This window comes from Poecilia latipinna, unplaced genomic scaffold, assembly GCF_001443285.1.
Source record: "Poecilia latipinna isolate Pla-1442-1.1 unplaced genomic scaffold, P_latipinna-1.0 Scaffold1373, whole genome shotgun sequence".
In the NCBI taxonomy this organism is placed as follows: domain Eukaryota; kingdom Metazoa; phylum Chordata; class Actinopteri; order Cyprinodontiformes; family Poeciliidae; genus Poecilia; species Poecilia latipinna.
Window position 1 is genome coordinate 238,193 of NW_015113989.1, and position 19,450 is coordinate 257,642.

A 19,450-nucleotide genomic window follows, 5' to 3' on the forward strand; every position below is an offset into this window, starting at 1 on the left:
AAAGTGTCATTGAAAAATTATACTAATGTCAAAAAAGTCATTAATGGTAACTTGTGGTGTTACAAGCTAATCAGCTAATTAACTCATAACACCTGGAAAGGTTAATTGAGTTCACTGGGTCGATAGGCAACACCTATGAGGAAGACTGTTGACTTGACACCCTTATATACTTTTCAGAAGCCGGACATGATAAAAACATCGATTTTTGATTAGTTTAATCTGATATAAAATTTTCTGAGAAACTGGATTTGAGTTAGAAACAAATTCTGTCAGGAATTTTGGCACCACACCAGCCAAAACAGAAATGTTAAATCATGTTGCTCAGTTTCATTAGCAAACCCTTGCCTATCATCTCAGAGTTCTCCAATCTCCTTCATATTGCCCGCAAAACAATTTTTCATAATGACTGTGAACCCAGTTGATTCATGACATGATGCTAGTTGCACCAAACAGAGCTCAGGGGGGAAAACACGTTGCTGTGATCGTTCACTAATTTAATTAATTACTTAATTTCCCTTTGAGAACAATAAAGTATTTTTGAATTGAATAAAGGTTGGAGGAGTAGTTTGTGAGATACAAATGTGAACTCACACGGTTGCTGCACTACAAGCCGGGCTCCAGAAAAAAACTCCACCCCCTCATTTGAATATAGGAAATTGAAATAAAGAAAACACGGAATAAAATTGTTTAAAAAAAATAAAGTCCCTAACTAAATTAGCTTTACAAATTGTCACAAAATTAAAAAAAGAAAAACATGAAATGAATGATCACATGACTGACAAAATAAGCTCCTCATTTAATAATATTTCTATATTGTTTTGTTTTCATGAGGAGATCCATTTATTTATAACTATTTATTTATAACTTATATTTAATTTTGAAGACTCCCCATACATTTTTCGAATTTTAAAAGCACATAAAGATTTATTTATTTATGTGCTAAAATCTGATGTTTCCCTTAACACTGTTTTTCCAAATACGTAGTGCCAATAAAACACCGGATAACGAAAGTTAATTTCCACATAACCGAGTTCTAGGACTGAATTTAGCTTACTAGTGGTGATTTTATTTATTTGTTTTTTTTTTTTTAATACAAAAATGTTAAACCGGATTAAAAGTTGAACATTAATAAGCAGCAACGTCCGCCGTTCGGTAAAAGGTTGTAGAAACGGTTAAACTAAAGCAGCAGTTAATCGGTTTGAGACGCGGCTCACGCACTGCGTGTAGTGATTAGGGCGCATTGCTGTGTAATCACTGATGAAGTTGTGAGGCAGACCACGCTCCCTCTCTTTCATACACACACATACACACACCGGTGAGGGGGGAGGGAGAGGGAGAGAGAGACGGAGAGAGAGAGAGAGAGAGAGAGAGAGAGTCGCGCTAGGAGAGAAGAGGCGGCGGAGGCGCTACGGTCACTTTCTCACAGGCTCCGGTCGAGCCTGTGTGGTCTCTCCCCGCGCTGTTGCTAAGGAAATGGATGGCTTGAATGGATCGGTGGTCCGGACTGAGCCGTCCTCCTCGCCCCCTCACCTCAGCAGCCTGCCGTGTTTCAGTGCGTGTTTACGGGAATTACTGCTAAAAACGTGACGCGTCCGCTCCAGCTCTGCACCAGCCGGGGTAAGAAATTATTTTAACATCGCATCATCGGATTTAAAAAAAAATAAAAAAAAATAGAAAAAAAAACAAAGAACAGAGGATTTTTTTTATTAACAATACAAACAAAAATTATTTCCTCCTAAATAAAATAAGACATGTATATTCAGCTTACTTATTGTGACACCTCACCTTGAGGAAAACTGGTTTTCAGAGAATAAAGTATAAATCGTACAGCTAGATGAGGTGAGGACACTGCAGCTTTAAGTCCAGATAGCTGTTGCAATGCAAATACCACAACTCCTTCCTCACTCTCCAGACTATGTGGCTGTTAAAGATTAGGAGAAGAGAAAGCGCAGCAGAGTCCAGTGTTTTGATTACCTACTGTCAGCCAGAGTCAGCGTCTTCCACCTTAGAGCCATGCTCTCCTTTGTTTGCAGCCTCTGCATGTGTGAGGTGAATAAGATGAGAAATAAGATATAGTGCAAGTCAGTTCCTCATTTTGCTCTCTCTACCCCAGTCCAGTGGAGCTGTGGCTGGAGAAGAGAGGTTAAGAAAGGCAGAGGGGTCGACGAGCCTGGCTGGCGCCGGGTGGATGCTGCCTGAAGACGAGAACGGCTGAGGCGGCAGCACTGACTCAGAAGAGGAGCATGGCATCCACTGGCATGCAGATATTTGGATTTGTCCTGGCACTGCTGGGCATTATGGGGGCCACTGTGGCTACCCTGCTGCCCAACTGGAAGGTCAGCGCGGATGTGGGCTCCAACATCATCACGGCCATCTCCCAGATGCAGGGGCTGTGGATGGACTGCACCTGGTACAGCACCGGCATGTTCAGCTGCACGCTCAAGTACTCGGTGCTCTCCCTTCCTGCGTACTTGCAGACTGCACGCACCACCATGGTGCTCTGCTGCGTGCTGGCCGCCATGGGCCTCTGCCTTGCCTCTCTGGGGCTGAAATGCACACGCTGGGGAGGCGGACGCCGTTCCAAGCGACACGCCGCCATCGCCAGCGGCGGCTGCTTCGTCACTGCTGGCTTTCTCTGTCTGGTGCCCGCTTCTTGGTTTACCAAGGAGGTCATCACAAACTTCTTGGACTCCAGCGTGCCCGAGAGCAATAAGTTTGAGCCCGGGGGTGCCGTGTACGTGGCCTTTGTTTCAGCAGGCTTCCTTTTTGTCGGAGGGTCCATATTCTGCATGTCCTGCCCGGGGAAGAGACACGGCCCTCAGGACCTGGTTCTGCTTCCTCCGCCGGACAAACTGCTGCTCCAGCAGCAGCAGCAACAGCTGCTCCAGCAGCAGCAGGAGCTCCAGCACCAGTACTGCTCTCTCTCCCCTTTAGACAACAAGACTGGCTACAGCCTGCAGGACTATGTGTAATAAAGCAGCAGCTATAGGGAGGCAAGCCTGAGGGAGAAAACCGTCACAGTTAAATCCGTACGTCGGGCCGTACTGAAAGCTGCGAGAGGAGGGAAACAACTTTGAATTCATTTTTGTCTCCTTTTTGTCTGTTTTGCAAGCACAAGCGGTGGAGGTATTCCCTGAGCAGCGCCTTCGTAGGAAACAGCGCAAATGTGAAAGGAGGCAGGATCCATGCTGCAGAATGGAAGGAAGCTCCCAACAAAATGCAGATTGTTCATCAGTAAATCACAGAAAGCGCTCCCGGGATACGGATTACGCAAATAAGAAAGTCGTCTGTGTAGATTTTCGCCCCCCCCCTCCTCACCAAAGCTTTAAATAGAAATAAGCAATCATTTAGCTGCTATTTACAATCATTCATAATGATCTACCCTCCCCCCCACCCGCTTTATTTGACTAAATAGGCAATATAAACACCAGAGAGCCAAAAGTAAAACCCCTTCCATAGCAAGCCATTTTATTTTATTTTTTTAGTATACATATCTCCTAGAATGCAACCTTGAATTGATGGAAATTAAAAAAGGTAATATTTTTGTTAGTTACTAGAAGGATGTTGATATTTTTTGCCTCTAAAGCATGCCGTGTGGAGCCTGTTTGCGTATTAAAACGTTGGAATGCCTGGTAGAGCGACTGAACCACACAATGCCTGTGCCTGAAAACAAAGCTGTAGAAACATTAACCCTGCTGGAAGTGTTCAAAGAGGACTGTCAGGAGCAGAGGATGTGGGGCTGCTGGCTGCGTCCAACAAAGACGGGACGGACAGACAGATGGCCGCACATCACTCTGCAGGTGGAGATACGGCAGAAAGGGAGAGAAATTTTGCAGGAAAAACGTCTAATCGCTTCAGATGAATGGACGTTTTCATGTTTCCCGACCAGACACAATCGACCTGTGCAGCCCGTCTTTTGCAACAATCCATTGTAGACGTTTACACCCACACCACATGCATGATTTTTGTGCGCTTTTTTTGTGTGCATCGTAAACATTCAGAGGCTTTTCACATGTGCTTTTCACTCGTCAACCGCCTCTTCACTGCCATGGAGACAGGTTTCCCGTTTAAACATCTTTATTATCTGTCAGTCACAGAAGTTCTTTTAGACAGGGGCATCCTTTCATGCAGTCAAATCCTCCTGCTTTCAGTTTCTTCAGATGAATCTCTGTGCAGAAGCTTTCAGAAGACTTTCTTCCTTGTGACATTTTTTTTTTTTTTTACCATTCCCTCATCATATCAGCATTTAATGGTCCAGCATCGCAGGAAAACGCTTGAAGATAACGAGAGGCTCCTTGAGTCAAGTGGATAGCCATGTGGCAGACGACTAAAAAAGCTTTGAGTCATTCTCCATATGTGACTTGTTTTCCAAGTGCGTCAGCAGCGAGGCGCATATGTTACCAGTCTTCACCTGCAGAAGCTCTCGGTCTTAAATTGCGTCCACTTCACTGTCCCACTAGTCCCACTGTTCCTCGCACTCCTACCAGTCGCTCCTGTTTTCTTTTTCTTTTTTTCTTTTCCTCCTTTCCAACTCATTCACCCTGGCCTGTTTGTGTCAGCCGTCACATGGATGTGATCCCTGACGAGAGAACGCTGATGCATGCTGAAAGCGTGTCCTCCTCAAACGCACATCCACACCAGGCACACACGCTTCTCCCACCAAATTGCCACCCACACGTACCTACTCATGTGTCATTTGCAGGGCTACGCTTTCGTGGTTACATTTCAGGGCGAGTCTACACTTTGACTCTGAGCACAGGAATATTGTGTTTTGTGCATGGTGCAGGCAGGGATGTATAGAACTGCACATTCTCTCCTTTTCTCTCATAAGCATGCAGCTTCCTGGGGAAGTGCAGATGGCTGAGCGCAGCCTGCCACCTGCAGGCGGCTGCCAGCACACCACGGGCTCCTCAGCGGGCGCCGCTGGCAACCTCGGCAGCCCTGCAGGGCTCGAACTGGCACGTGTCAGAGCTGGCCACCTGACAGTAACACACTGCCCAGGCACCACTACTGATAAATGCAATAAAACTAGTAAAGAATGTGCCATGTCATCAGCTAATACTGACACATTATGTGTTTGAGAATGTGCCAAATTGTCTCATGATGACAAATTTTAATATCTGGAATTTTTCTGTTTATTTTTCTATGAATTTTACATTTTAAAATGTTTTATGGATTTGAGATTTGTTCTGCCAGACTAGATGCTTGTGTACAGTCCTTTGCAGCTTTCGAGGGTTATTTTATTCCTCGTTCCCCTCAAAGCACAGCAAGACTCCACGGTGTCTTGTAAAAGTATTCCTACCCCTTTAACTGCAACCACAAATTTCTAAGTATTTTACTGGGCTTTTATGTAATAAGAGTAAATAGAATCATTATGAGTGATGATTCCTAAGGATTATCATTCCTAATGGCGATCATTAGGAATGATAATCATCATGATCATTTTTCCTAATGATCATGTTGTGCTTCTGCACAACATGCAGATGTTGTGTGAGGTTTATCTTTATGTGAGACCAAGGAACTCACGTAGGTATAACGGAGCACTTTTGACAACCTAAGCTTTGAATGTCTCAGAGTAACATTCAGTCCATTATCTCAAAATGGAAAAATATGGAACGACTGTGACTGCAGTCTGCCAAGAAATGGTGCACCAGTCTAGCTGGCTGGGTAAGGAAAGCAGCGCTGCAAAGTCCTGAGTCAAAACCACGTGCAATTTCACAACTGCATAGAGCTGCTGCTGCAATATTTTGGAGTTTTGGAATAATGTAATTGATATTGTCAATCGTAATATTCAACAATAGTAGCACCCTTGCATCGTTTCCTGTTTTCCTGTTAGCATTAATCAGAAAAGCAGCCAAGAGGCCCATCCATTCCATTGAGAGTAATCTACAGACGCCTGAAGAAAGCCATTAGAAATTCTGTTTGCAGTGTGTTTAAACTGTTTTTATATGTAGAACATGTTTCAAACCCATGCACCCTTCCTAATCATGTTCCACTTTGTTTAGCACAAGATTCAATGCATGGAGGTTTCTGGTGAAATGTAAGACAAAGAAAAGATAAGATGCTCATAGGGCATGAATACTTTCTCAAGGCACTCCAAGTGTGGGGCTTTAAAAATGTATTTATATCAGGAAATATGATTCCGTGTTGGTCTGTGACGACTGTACACAAGTGTCTGTGACTTTAACGGTGTTTTGTTTGTTTATTAGGAGGATTTGTCATCCTTCAGATTGTTTCAGTCGAAGATAAAATACCACGTTCATGCCATATCTTCTTTATAAGAAGACTACTCAGTGCACTTTTTATTTGTGTTTCTATTCGACAGCAGTTTGGTTCAAATGAATGAGCATTCCAGGCTCTCTGGACCAGTATCAATACATAACACAAGTGGGCACTCTGGACAAAAAAAAAAAAAAAAAGAGAGCAATTTCTGACTGATGGGATTCAGCAGGGAAATACCAGTTAGAGATATTTTTAGTGGCTGTGCAGCTTAATCATCAGCACGCAATTTTATTTGCTTATAAATGGCCAGAGTGCAATGTGACTAGGTCCTTAAAGTCTACAGAGTTACAACTCTCTGCTTATACTGTACCGAGATGTTGGATTTATTACTTTGATAACTGCAGCTTATTTTTGTGAATGCTTTAGCACTTCTTACTTTGCCAGAGCCTATTTGTGATGAGCAGTTCACAAGTTCTGATACAGTTGTCTCAATGTGCTTGTGCAAGTAGTTCTATTTTTTACCAATAAAACTATTTTGTGAAAGCATACAGCTTTGGTATTATCTGTGTTTTTGATTTAGAAGCGCTCAGCTTCTCCCAAGCCAGGAAGATTGCTTGCAGGATGCTCCAGCCTATTCTGACAGGAAACAGGAAGCCGTTTTTTTTTTTTTTTTTTTTTTTTTTTACAAATGCAGCATCAAAGAAATAACTACACCATAAATTTAAATTCAGAGGCGTCCATAAAATGCAACTGCGCACGAAAAGCTTTTTAAAGAAAAGATTTATCTAATATAATTCCCAAAAGCATTTCCTGCTACTGTTTGATTAAATGAGGGCATTAACTAATACAAAAGTGAAACATTAAGACCCCCAAAATTAATGACTTTATCAATAACATGCAAGTCATGATAAGAAGGGCAATACCATTGTTTCTTTTTAAATGACAAATGTAACTCCGTCTGTCCCATTTTGTATTAGTGCCAGTCGGGCAGCTCCTGCAATTTTGCCTCAAGATATTTAATAAATACAGTCCTTAATTTGAGATTTTATATCATCGTCATTTAATGGCACAGCAGCTGCAGCATATAAAAGACACGCATTTATGACCATTTCTACTGAATAGTAGGCAATCAGAAACTATAAAAAAGGCAAATTCCTATTTTACAGCTACTAAGCAGAAAGAGGCTGTTATTTTCCAGAGTTTAAAGAAACTGGGTTAAGAAATCAAATATTTTTTGGTCTTTGTACACAGTTTGCATGTTCCTCTACTGCATGCGAGTTTTCTGCATACAGTCTTACTTTTCCTCTTTTTTTTCCAATTAATATTAAAAATAGAAAACTAAGCATTGTTCCTAATAATATTTTATTAGCACTACTAGTAATAATACATCTCTCTCTGTGGGTCTATCACAAGCAATGAAAGAAGCATGAGAAATTTTAAAATAAAATGCACACATTTCAAAACTTATATTTTCTCTATCTTTAACAATATTCATCCAATTCTTAGGAAATTGTTTCTGAATATCAATTTTGTTTGTATCCTACTTAAAGACTCAGTAACAAAGGTAATATTGAAAACGCCCCCCCCAAAAATATTCATATGAACACAAACTTTACTGGGTATCATCAAGCAATATAGGTTAATATTCTTTTGGTGTGTTTTTAGAGAAAGATAGGACTAAAAACACGAGGCAAAAATGCTAAAATATTTCTTTGAATGAGTAAAGTGTATAACCGATGAGGCATTAAAATAACTTGAGACATGCAGACTTTGATTTTTAATTCCTCTGTCCTGCAGCCGGTGGAGCCTCTATTAAATTAGTTAGAATCTGGACATTTCATTAAAACTGATTGGAGTCTCCTCATTACTCGCCAAGTGAGGAAAATACCATGGATTATTAAAGGATCTCTTTCTCATGCACCCACTCCTCTTCGTTACGCAACAAGACTGTGCATCAAATATCTGCTCCTCGTGTGGGGAAGCGCTAATAGGATCTGCTTCTCTGTGTATTTAACCTACATTTCTCATCAAAGGGTTTCACCCAGAGTTGTCACTACGAAAGATTTGGGAAGGTGGTTTTAGACGAGAGAGCGAGAGAATGCGAGCGCTCCTCTGCACCACGCACGGGTTAATTAGGATACAGCCTTCAGCTCGAGGTCTTCTTCCATGTTAACATTCAGATTACTTGGGCGACCTTTCTGACTCAGTCAACAGTCGGCCCACCATAAGAAAAAAGAAAGAAAAGAAGACTATTTGGCATTAATGTGACAAAAGCGAGTGGAAGTGGCACTTAAAACACACCCCAATTCCTAAAAATAAACTGAGCACCGAATGGCAGCAGTACGTCGCCAACCTTAATGTGCGTCTTTTTGTTCTGGTGAGGCGGTTATGCTCATGAATGTTCGCACCGGAGGCATAAAGCCGCCATCGGCGCTGAGGGGGAAATGACCTTCCATTGTCAGAGCAGCTCTGTTGTGGTCCCGACGTTCACACGAGGCTGCTGGAATAATAGCAACGACCTTGGCTGAGCAGTAAACTGCTGACAAAGGCAGTAAAAAGCTACGGGGATGACAAAAGCAGAGCTCGTAGGAAAACAATACAGGCTGACAGTTCAAAGAAGGCCTTTCAATATCTCCGCTTTGAGCCCCGGGCAGTGAGCGCGGCTGTGAGGATTTCTGCAAGATGAAGGAGGAGGCGGCTAAACGCTTGAAAGGTGTAGAAGGCTTCACCATTTTCTAATCAATTTCATTAATGATGCTGATCAATGTAAAGATCATGCACTGCTTAAATTAAGTTTGGAAGAGAAACTCAATCGGATTCCCACCAGATCCACTCATCCTTAGTGCATCGTTGCTCATAGAATTAAGGGATTTTATGATTTAATTCAGGTTTCAGCACATGGGTTCAGCATTTAGGAGTTCTGTTTTGGTTGCCGTAGTCGTGTGAAGTTTGGGATCGCACCATTACTTTATACAGACAATGTCCTTCAGAGGGGGTCTTCACGCCGTGACCTTCAGCAGTCGGCATTCGAGGGGATGAGAGTCAGCTCCACTAAGGCCCAGACAGAGTTTACCTGCTCCGTTTAGGTCACGGTTCAGTCTCTGCTTCAAGCAGAGCTGATTTATGCTGGTGTCTCGTTCTTGACTTAAAGATCAAGATTCCGGACAAAAAAATGGTTGAAATGACACTGGTCTCAACCCAGTAAAAGTCGAGTCACTGCTGTCAAATGGAGCCAACAGGTGTTTCAAGCACCTGATTTTGCTGAAACACATTCAGCTTGCCTGTATTAACAGGAAAAAAAAATTGTCAAGTGCTGTTTATGCATTTTTTTTTTTAATTATTTGATGTTTCCTGGAGAAAAACCTCTGGAGGTGATCTGAGCACATCCCACTGGGAGGTACGTTGGCCGACAGGTGCAAACAGCAGATTTGCTGCATTTCCTTCTGGTTTCCATTTTCTGTGTTTGCAGCTTTTTTCTATTGTACTTGTGTTTTTGTGCTTTAGACTTTGCACCATTCAAGCGTTTGCAGCGCACCAAACTCAGTGCTGTGACTGTATTTCCCTTCTTGTGTGGGAAGGCATTGGGGATCCCACAGAATGAGATAAAAAAATGTTTCTGGGCAGAGGGATTTTTTTTTTTTTTTAACTAGTACCTGCTTATTTTACGCACTTCATTTCCTAAAGCGTTTTTAAGCACTGCGCTGCTCATTTGCAGCTTTATAAATCTTCTACATGCTTGCATCCTGCATGATCAATAACTACACAGAGCTTAATATCCTAAACTGAGCACTAACTCGGATCAAACTGCATGGTTCATTAGGAGCAGCGTCTCTGGAGAGGTGATAAACCAGCTATGCCAACCTTTGCATTTTGTTTCAGAAGAGAAGTGGAGGAGGCCAAGTATTTTTAGGTCTAGTTTACCCTTGGTCTAGAATGACTTAAGACGCTCTCTTCTGGCATTTTCCCCTCTGGTACTAGTGATTGAAACATTTTTTCCTCAATTCTCTGGAGGAAAGATTCATTTGACTCCGTTTATGAGATATGAATAGAAGTAGACGAATAGTGCGTGAGGAGGAGACTAGAAAGCAGTTCAGTTCCTCAGAGTCAATTTTCACCTCTGCTGCTCCTGCTGGTGGGCTGCAAAAGGTCGCACAGAAGAGATCCATCACTGTGAGTGAGTTTTACCGGACTGAGCTAGATTGGATTCAGCAACACAAAAGCGTGTCCTCCGATTCGGGATAAAATTTAAACAGGAAAACAAACACTAAAGCTGCAGACGGATATGCGGGATTTTGCAGAGACTCAAACTCTCCCTGTTATTACATTACAGACGCTCAATGCAATTTAATCAAGCTCAGCTCATCTGGCCTGTGCTCTTGGTAAACGACTGCGTACAAGGCCAACATCTGCAGGGCTCTCCTCTTGTTAGCTGGTGGGTGATGGCTGATGCAGCCATTATTCAGAGACATGCAGACAACCATCTGCTAGAGGTACGCCTCACTTTCCCTTCAGATCCGTCTCTGTCACCAATCTGTCTTTTGTTGCTCTGTACTGGCGTGGATGAAGAAGCACTTTTCCTTTTTCCTGGATTTGTTTTGTCACATACATCACATGTAAGTAATTTCCATCCCTGCATTCTTTCAACTCAAACAACCTCCTTTTTCCACAATTATTTTTAAACTTGCAAACCTTAATACATGATACTGGGACTGTAGGTGAAAGACAAAAAAAAAAGTTTGAACAATCACTAAGTGGAAGGAACTATTGGAGCTACATGCAAAGGTTTCGTGTGGAATTAAACTAACACTGTACATCACCCTAACCCACCTTTCAGATTGTGAAAAGTGGTGGTGGCAGGATCATTCTGTGGGAATGCTTTTCTGATGCAGGGACGGTAAAGCTAATCTTCCCACAGGTCAACAAAGATAAACATACACAGACGCCCTCCATCAAACGTGACTGAGCTGCAGTTATTTTGCATACAGGACTGGGCAGATATTTCTAAACGTTTGACACTAGATTTGTCTAGAAGCTTATTTTATTTAGGAACATTAAAGTAAAACAGGATGAAATGCATATGTATACTTCATGCTTTCTGAAAAAAAAAAAATCTTTTATGCCCTATCATGGACTAGCAAACTTTACCTATCGCACCGTTTACCTTCATTGTAATGTTTCCTGTTGAAGTTTTATTATGTAAAGCACTTTGAATTTCCTGGTTGCTGAAATGTGATTTACAAAGAAGCTAGCTTACTTTCTCACCATCTACAACGAATACCCATCTACACAATATTTAGTCCCAGCAACAGCAGGTTCTGTAACTTTGTCATTTCGATACCTTTATTTTCCAATTCTACCAACAAGCAAAGAAGCCGGCGATGTATTTATAGACGGGCACATTGAGACATAATCAAATCTTTCCTGGAGGATGATTCTGCATGGCTGGGTGTTCACACTCAAGATGAAAATGCCTGATGGCAGTATGCACTCAAAACCTCCTTGACCTCTCACATGATTATAAATTTCACATGACGAATTAAGTAAAGTCTGAAAAACAGCTCTTCCTATGAGATATAAAGAAAAAAAAAGTTCAATATAAGCATATAAAATTCAGGTAAGTGCTCATATACGTCGGAGTGAAAATTAAAAGAAGCAGAGTAACTTAATAGAAGTAGGAGGGTGAGATTATGGGAAGAAGTAGAACTTCAAGGCAATTTAAGCAACATCAAAGTAGCCATTCGATGCTCCCTGGAAAACGTCAAGGGCGTTCTCTGTCACTCAATGTGACACAAGGAGCACGCGGCACTCTGGGGCAGAAGGGACAAATTAAGCAGACAGGATAAGAGCCGATCTCCTCAACCCTCATCAGTACAGACCCAGCAGTGGCTGATGTAAAATAGATGCAACATTTCCCTGTCTCATTAGGCGGAGCTGGTCAGCTCCTCCACATTCTAATCAATCGGCCAATCAAACGACAACCGTCCTCTTTCCCTCCTTCAGCTCAAGCTATTTTCCCCCCCACCAGGCTGTCATTCAGCAGCTTTTTCAGCAACTCAATGTGACTCATTGTTTATTTCATTATGCAGCACTGAATCACTTCAAAGGTTTTTAATCACACTTTCCACATAGCCATGCATGCACCATGTCACCTTATATGGCTTATTTCATAAGAGTCCTATTCAAAGATTGTTTCTGGTGACTGCAGCGGAGGAGGTCAGAGACTGAAGGCCGGAACGAGGGACAAAATGTTAAAAATATGCAGAAGCCTCTCAATAAATTTGAGTTTCTTGCAGTTCTCTGGTTTTTCTGTAGGACAGAGGAATTTTTATCTTTGTCCAAGCTAGATTAATTTTGGCAGAACTACCCGTGCTTACACTCATCCAAGTTAGAACTGCTGGTGACAGGTGAAGTGCAGTGAACCATAAAAACAGTAGTACCAGTGTATGATTCAACACCAGCTGAAGGCTACGACTGACGTAAATTAAAAAGTACCTTTATATGCCTTTTTTTTTCCCTTTCACTCAACTTTACATACAGCAATGTAAGAACAACCAGCTGACCTCCTGAGGCTTGCTGTCTTATAGATGTCATAATATATTTATGTGTTAAAGCCCTCTTTGTTGGTCTTCTTCAACATTTTTTAGATACTGGACTGGGATTCAGAAAGCTGCAACCCACGTTCTTCAAAATGAACAGATATCTGAACTTTCTGAATTGAATTACAGAAATGAACGAACTTTTAATTAATATTTTAATTTATTTAATCTGTATGACTGGCCTGACATGAACATAAAGGGCAGACATAACTAACACAAAGCTTGAACTCATGACAATTAAATTACAAGGAAAGGGAAAACCTTGGTAATTGTGCTTTGGTTTGCATAAATTCCTCTTCATTAACACAGTCAGTGATCCCTGTGTTTCCGTTGGAGAGAGATAATACAACATAAAAACATAAAAAAACAAACATAAAAAAAAACAAATAAAAAATAACGTCATGCTTGATCTTTTATAGGGCATAAGCAGCAGGAATCTGCTCATCAAAGAGCGGTCATCTGGTCTAACGATATTAATTCGACCATTAAAACACTTATCAGGAATAGACAGCCTGGAACACGCAAGGTGCTGATTTAGCAGTGGCAACGATGAATGTTTAGTAACCATCCCATAGTGAGGAAAACTCAGTAAGAGTTTGAGATTTTCTTGCCTTTCACATAGATAATGAAAAAAACCAGTTATACTGCAGTGGCTCATCTGTGTAACCTCTGGGTATTAAATTAAGTTTAATGGCAAAAATATTCTAAAAAGCAGCCAATTTGTTTTATAAATTAATGTTTGAGTTAACCAAAGCAGTAGGATCCAAAACATGAAATGCATTGGCCTTCCTGAAGCAACAAAAGATCAACTATCAGATTATCATGAATACCAAATAGTGCTTTAAAGTCCTTTGCTTTTTAAAAGTCCAAAGGTTCTCTTTAAATGTGGATCAGTCTCCATCCTGTTGTCATGCTGTGAACAGATGCTATCTTTGCTGTCAAGAGAGCAAAAGTTTTGATCTTCAATAAGTTTTTTCTCCAAGAGTTGAAAATTTACACATGGATATGAAAAAGAAATGAATTCAAATATAATTTGATTTTAGTCAAAACATAAAAAAAAAAAACTAAACAAAAGGATTTAAAATCATATGTGCACTGTTCATCATGGGAGAGTCAACATGTAACCCTGAGTAAATATTTCAAAGTGCCAACAAGCGTGATCCAGTACCGCTAAGCTGCAGTTTGACAAACAGGGAAAAATGAGATGCTCAAGAGAGAACAAACGGGGAAACGAGACAGCAGAGGGTGATGAAATAATCATTGGAATCTCTTCTAAGAGAATGAACAATCAGTGCGGCGCCCGTACACTCTGCTGCGTTTTACTCTTTGCGGGAGATTAAATATTTACCTTGAGTAGGACTCCTAAAGAACTTCCCCGTCTTTAAGGGACCACCTGACACCTATCTGCTTGATCCAAGACAATACATATGTGGTTTCACTTGTGCCAAGTCTTTTCTACATCATTTGCATTAATGTTGATGAGCCCCCTGGAGTCTTTCTAAAGACTTTTGTCTAGGATTCAAAATATCTCTCTGAAGAACTCCTTATTCACCAACATGAAGGCTTGTATTTTCTTAATGGATTCACTGGTCCTAAAAAAAAAAAAAACCTCTGCCACTGATTAAAAGAAAAAGTCTCATGTTACATAAGCCATATCGTCTTTCTTTTGCCACTGAGACATCTGTGTGGGTGAAAAGATAAAGACAGAGATATTGGGCCTAAAAAAAGAACAAGGCTCTCATTACATGGAACAGGGAGATTGTGCCACATCTCAAATACCCACCAGGCATCATTACAACTCAGAAAGCGTCCAGAGACGGAAGAGAGAAAACACTGATTTAAAACCGAATGAGGCCCAAAAGAAAGGAGAGAGAAAGGAGAAGAGTAATGGGGATGAGATGAGGGGCTCTGACGGGAATGTGGGTCCATATGAGCAGAACCAAGTGTCACCCGGGGGGAGAAATCTGCCAGCTGCCACCTCTCAGACAGTGATATACCAAAGACATTTTATTTTAGCTTCACCTTTAAATTATGCATGGGATCACAGATGCATATATGTAGCCAGACTGTTTTATCTGCCACACCTCAATCAGAACCAAAACCAAAAAAAGGTTTGTGCTGAATAGGGCTGCATGATGTTGAGAAAATATGACATGCATTATATTGCGGAACTGTGCGAGATAACAAAAAACAGATAATAACCAGATGATAAGTATCCCACTTATAAAATAAAATCTGAAATTTCCCTTGTAAGCACAAAGCCTGAGTGAAAAAGTTCTTTCTGACCAGCGTCTGCTGCTTTGTCAAAGTTAATTGTAGTTTTTTAATGACTTCGTTTTTATGTTGCATCAAATCACAAGGTTCACTAAATAAATTGAAGACATAGAGAGCCTGAATCTGTGCTATTTAAATAATGAGCCAGTACTTATTTCTGACCATCATATGCAAACTGAAGAGAGTGATATTGCAATGACACAACGTTTGAGATACATTGTGCAGCCAAAGCGCTCAGTAAGCAAATGAGGCCTTTTCTGATTACCGGATAAATTAAAAGTCCTACCTCTGGCTTGGGAACAAACGCTCGACCAGGGATGACGAAGCGCTTCTTGACGGTGCAGAGATACTGAGCCATGATGGACAGACGACTTCTCTGTCTGCTGCCGGTGCTGGCTGTCAACCTCTGGATGAAGGGAAAAAAAAACAAAAACAAGATGTTTCGGTAAAACATCTTGTTTTACCGAAACAAGATGTTTCAGCTTCTTTCTGAGTCAGAAAGAAGCTGGATGTTCACAGAGTTCTGTATCCGGACATCAGAGGCGTCTTACGTGGGCCACTTAGAAAAAAAAATAAAGGACTGGACTGTTTAGACTCTGCAGTCCAAAGGCAACTTCTCAGTTTAAAATAAAATGTAACCTAGTGATGTTGGTCTCCTGTATTATTAGATCCAAAAATTTGCAGAATCATTTACTAAGAAATTTTAGAAAGATTAAAGCTTCCTTCTTTTGAGAAGCTCTACAGAGTTGATTTTTTTTTTTTTCCAGAAGCAGACCAGGGATTCTCAGCAGATCAAAATTGTGCATAGAGACTGGATGCCAGGGGATCAAAGATGTGAGTTTTTCATGTTGCAGTTATCATTTTAAAATAGATTTATCAGGGACTCAAAGAGAATGCAAATGTGACAGCAATCTCAAAGTGCTAGATCAGCTACAAAAAAAAATGCATTTTGCAAAATTATAAATTAGGTTTGTTAAATTTGCTGAGATTGAATAAGGTTCAACCACTCAAGGATGTTCTGGAGAAATTTGAGACAAGGTAGCTTTCCTCTGCTGGTATGAACAAAAATGTTAAAATGGAAAAACAATAAATAAAAAAATAAATAAAATCATCCAAAGCCAAAGTGAAATATTTTGGCGCAAAGAAAATTGATCTTGAAGTTAAAAATCTGTTGATAATAGTCGCATTGTTATTTTTAATCTGTGTTTAAGTGATTTCTGACACCATGACAGGCAGCAGCATGTGTTCACCCACCTCTGCCACCTCTTTCTGGAACGTGAGGGTGAGTCGGGCACGTCCGAAGGTGAACGGCCCCGTCCTGTCCGCTATATTTTCCAGCCACTTGATAATAAGCGGGGTCGAGACACTGAATGGTAGGTTCCCAATGATGTGGAGGTTTGGTGGGTCTTTGACAGAACCAAACATTTAAGTCACACAAACATATTTCACCCAGAGTAATCTAACATCTGCTGTTATTTTATTTTATTTTTTTTTCTCTCACCTTCCTCCCAAGGCTTCGAGATAGCTGCTGGGAATCCTCGATCCATCCTGTAGGTGAGAATGTCTCCGTGAACGATCCTCAGCCGGCCTGCTGACGCCTCAGACAGCAGCTGGAGAAACAACATCTTTAATAACTAAATCTGCCATTCAAACAGTCCCTCTGTAAGCGGCCAACAAGTTTGTTTTAATTTACCTTCAGTCCAGGGATGAAGCGTGAATCTTTCTCCACAACTAGCACATCTGCCGCTTCTGCATTGAGAATGGAGCGGGTGAGACCACCGGGACCTGGACCCACCTCGCAGACGTGAGCACCCGTCAAACTGCCGGCCTGGCGAACTATCTTGTCTGAAAACATTAAAGGTAGCGATTCGGCAAACAAAAATTAAAACATATACACATTATGCTACCTCAGATGAGTTCAGCGCCTCCAAATGCAAACAATGCAGTCTCTAATCACGTCTTTATCATCTAAATTAAGATTGATGCTGCCCGGTGTTTCAATACTGGTAAGCTTCTGCCGGATGAAGAGAGACATTAATCTAACAATCACCTTGCCAGAGGACGAGAGAGCAGATCAGACCTGCACTGCATCACTTATAATCATATTATCGCCATAGCTCTCAAGAGTTGCAAAAAAAAAAATCCCTGAGCAAGTCCTCTCATTAGGAGAGCTCTGAGGCCAAAAGAACTGCAGTACATCAAATGATGAATCATGCCATAATTATTTCTAAAAATAAGGATTTAATTGCCATTTGAAATTAATAAATACAATGTCACGACTAAGCATTAAATAAAATCATAAAAATTTTGAGTCAGTATATGTGAAACTACATTTATTTCACACTTCCTGTGATGCAGTGGATATAAACTGTCACTGTTGTTTGTCAAACTCATCAGCACAATAACTCAACTTCAGACCAAATTGATGAAAGCATATGACAGACAATAAAGTCATTATGTGCAGCAGTATGCCAGCTTAAGTAATGACATACTGAACTAATGACGCTTCTTTTAATTAAAAAGGTATATATTTTTTAGGAATTACTAAACCTAGCTGAATGCAGCTTGAAATCACTGGCCTACAAGATCTCTTAAGGACGAAAAAAAACACAGATATAAATGTATTTTCTGACTCTGTTTAATTGCTTAATTACACACATTTAAGACATAATTGTCATTTCAAGTCCTCTATTCAGAAGACTTAGTGTCCTCTGGCAGAGGACTGCTACTTTTGCCTTACTTTAAGGTTGCTTCTGATGCCTTAAAATAAGGTAGTGTGTTATACATATAAGGTTGAAATCATCAGCAAAAACACACGTCACTGCCGGGATCTCATTCACTTTTACGTCATGTTACACTGAAAGACTAACCTGTAAGCTTTAAGTCCAGCAGAAAGTTCTGGGAAAGCTGCTTCTCTGCTCGCAGGTTGTACAGCTTTATCAGCTCACCTACAGTGGGCAGCGGAGGCAGGCGCAAAGATCCCACTTTCCTTGAAGCTGCCATTGTCCAAGTGAATACTAAAGCAATGAAATACAAACCTGATCAATTCGGAGGCGAACACACCAGATCAATTATGAGTCTGACCATGCACGTTGTAGATTAAAAATTATCTAATACACCCCCCAGTGGTGTAACAGAATATCACCTTCACAAAACAGAGCATTTTTTTTTTTACCCTACACCATGAGGTATGTTTAATGCGTGGCGAAATCCCCAACGGTACAACTTCATTTTGCACTACGTGAAACATATTTATGTGTACATTTTTCTAACGATAACTAATCAGTCAGGACGTGATGAATCAGCCAGACTGCTTGTTGACAGCTGACACACTCGTTAGCGGCTAATGTTAGCGTCTTAGTTCACATGCTGCTTACAGAGCCAGAGGGGGGTAGCTATTAATGTCGACGACACGAGTAGCAGTGTTTCTAATAACGGACATACGGTTGAAATATCACTACAAACAGAGTGGAATAAGGACATAATGGTGAAACAACTAAATTGTTTACCCACGTTTGTCCCCAGTGTCCCGTTTTTCTCCGGTGCATTTCCGAACACGTGATAGTGTTGCTATCCAATCAGCCAAAAGGAAGCAAATTTTTTAACCAATGAAATGATCGGTTTTGCCATGTCCTTCAAAATGTGTTCTCTGGTGATGTACTGTTGCCACCTCGCCACCAGAGGTCGACATTTCTTTCATTATTAGCTGGTATTTAATGTAATAAAACAGCCATTTTTTGTAACGTGGAGTCAACAACTACAAGTGATGGAATTAAATCAAAACGTTATTATATAAAAGAGTAGTTTTAAAATAAATGTAACAAAAATATGCAAATCATCCTCATAAACTATAACAGTAGTTGATGTGATTTGTTTTGTCACTAACAGACAGCCTTCTCTATTATAGGAATTGTAAGCTTTGGAACACATTACCATCTTATTTTAAGACCATTCATAGCTTAACTAGTTAAAGATTAACTAGAATCGTACTGATTTTTAAACATTGTAATTGTTTTAATTCAGTAATCATATTCAAATTAATAAGTATATTGTTTTATATTCCATTTCATCATTTTATTGTACTTACAGGTGATCTTAACTTTTCATCTAAATCAGCTGTTTTAAGTCCTTCTAGGGACAAGTTTCATCAATTAGCCATGGCTATATACACTAATGCAAGCTTTAGATTGTTTTGATTAAAGTTTCTTCTATCTGTCCCAATCGAACAAACAACATAAAAAAAACAATGTCTTCATTTAGAGTCAGAAGTTTAAAAGTTTAGGAATCCCTTGGAATATCAAGCCACCACATCTCTATTTTCCAGTATTTCCTCTCTCAGTTTCTCCTGACACAGATAA

General features: G+C 40.6%; 2 protein-coding genes across 3 annotated transcripts in view; one reads left to right on the plus strand and one right to left on the minus strand.

Moving 5' to 3' along the window:
- Positions 1-18,705, minus strand: part of tfb1m (transcription factor B1, mitochondrial) — a 33,437-nt gene extending 14,732 nt beyond the window's left edge. Inside the window, exons 1-6 of one of the 2 annotated variants that reach the window (XM_015056302.1) lie at positions 18,606-18,705; positions 17,963-18,109; positions 16,786-16,937; positions 16,594-16,702; positions 16,347-16,498; positions 15,379-15,498 (exon numbers count right to left, since the gene is read on the minus strand). In XM_015056302.1, the coding sequence (XP_014911788.1) occupies positions 15,379-15,498; positions 16,347-16,498; positions 16,594-16,702; positions 16,786-16,937; positions 17,963-18,095 (666 nt within the window). In that variant the 5' untranslated portion in view covers positions 18,096-18,109; positions 18,606-18,705. Of the gene's footprint in view, positions 1-15,378; positions 15,499-16,346; positions 16,499-16,593; positions 16,703-16,785; positions 16,938-17,962; positions 18,110-18,601 lie in introns of both variants that reach the window. The other variant, XM_015056303.1, reaches the window with a different exon arrangement.
- Positions 1,368-6,770, plus strand: LOC106962115 (claudin-20). Its single transcript, XM_015056304.1, has 2 exons — positions 1,368-1,617; positions 2,114-6,770. The coding sequence occupies exon 2, from the start codon at positions 2,244-2,246 to the stop codon at positions 2,970-2,972; it is 729 nt and encodes a 242-aa protein (XP_014911790.1). The 5' UTR covers positions 1,368-1,617; positions 2,114-2,243; the 3' UTR covers positions 2,973-6,770.
- Positions 18,706-19,450: the final 745 nt, after the last annotated feature.

Bases quoted from the DNA above. Each gene is read 5' to 3' on its own strand.
- LOC106962115 (XM_015056304.1), top strand. From the start codon at position 2,244: ATGGCATCCACTGGCATGCAGATATTTGGATTTGTCCTGGCACTGCTG.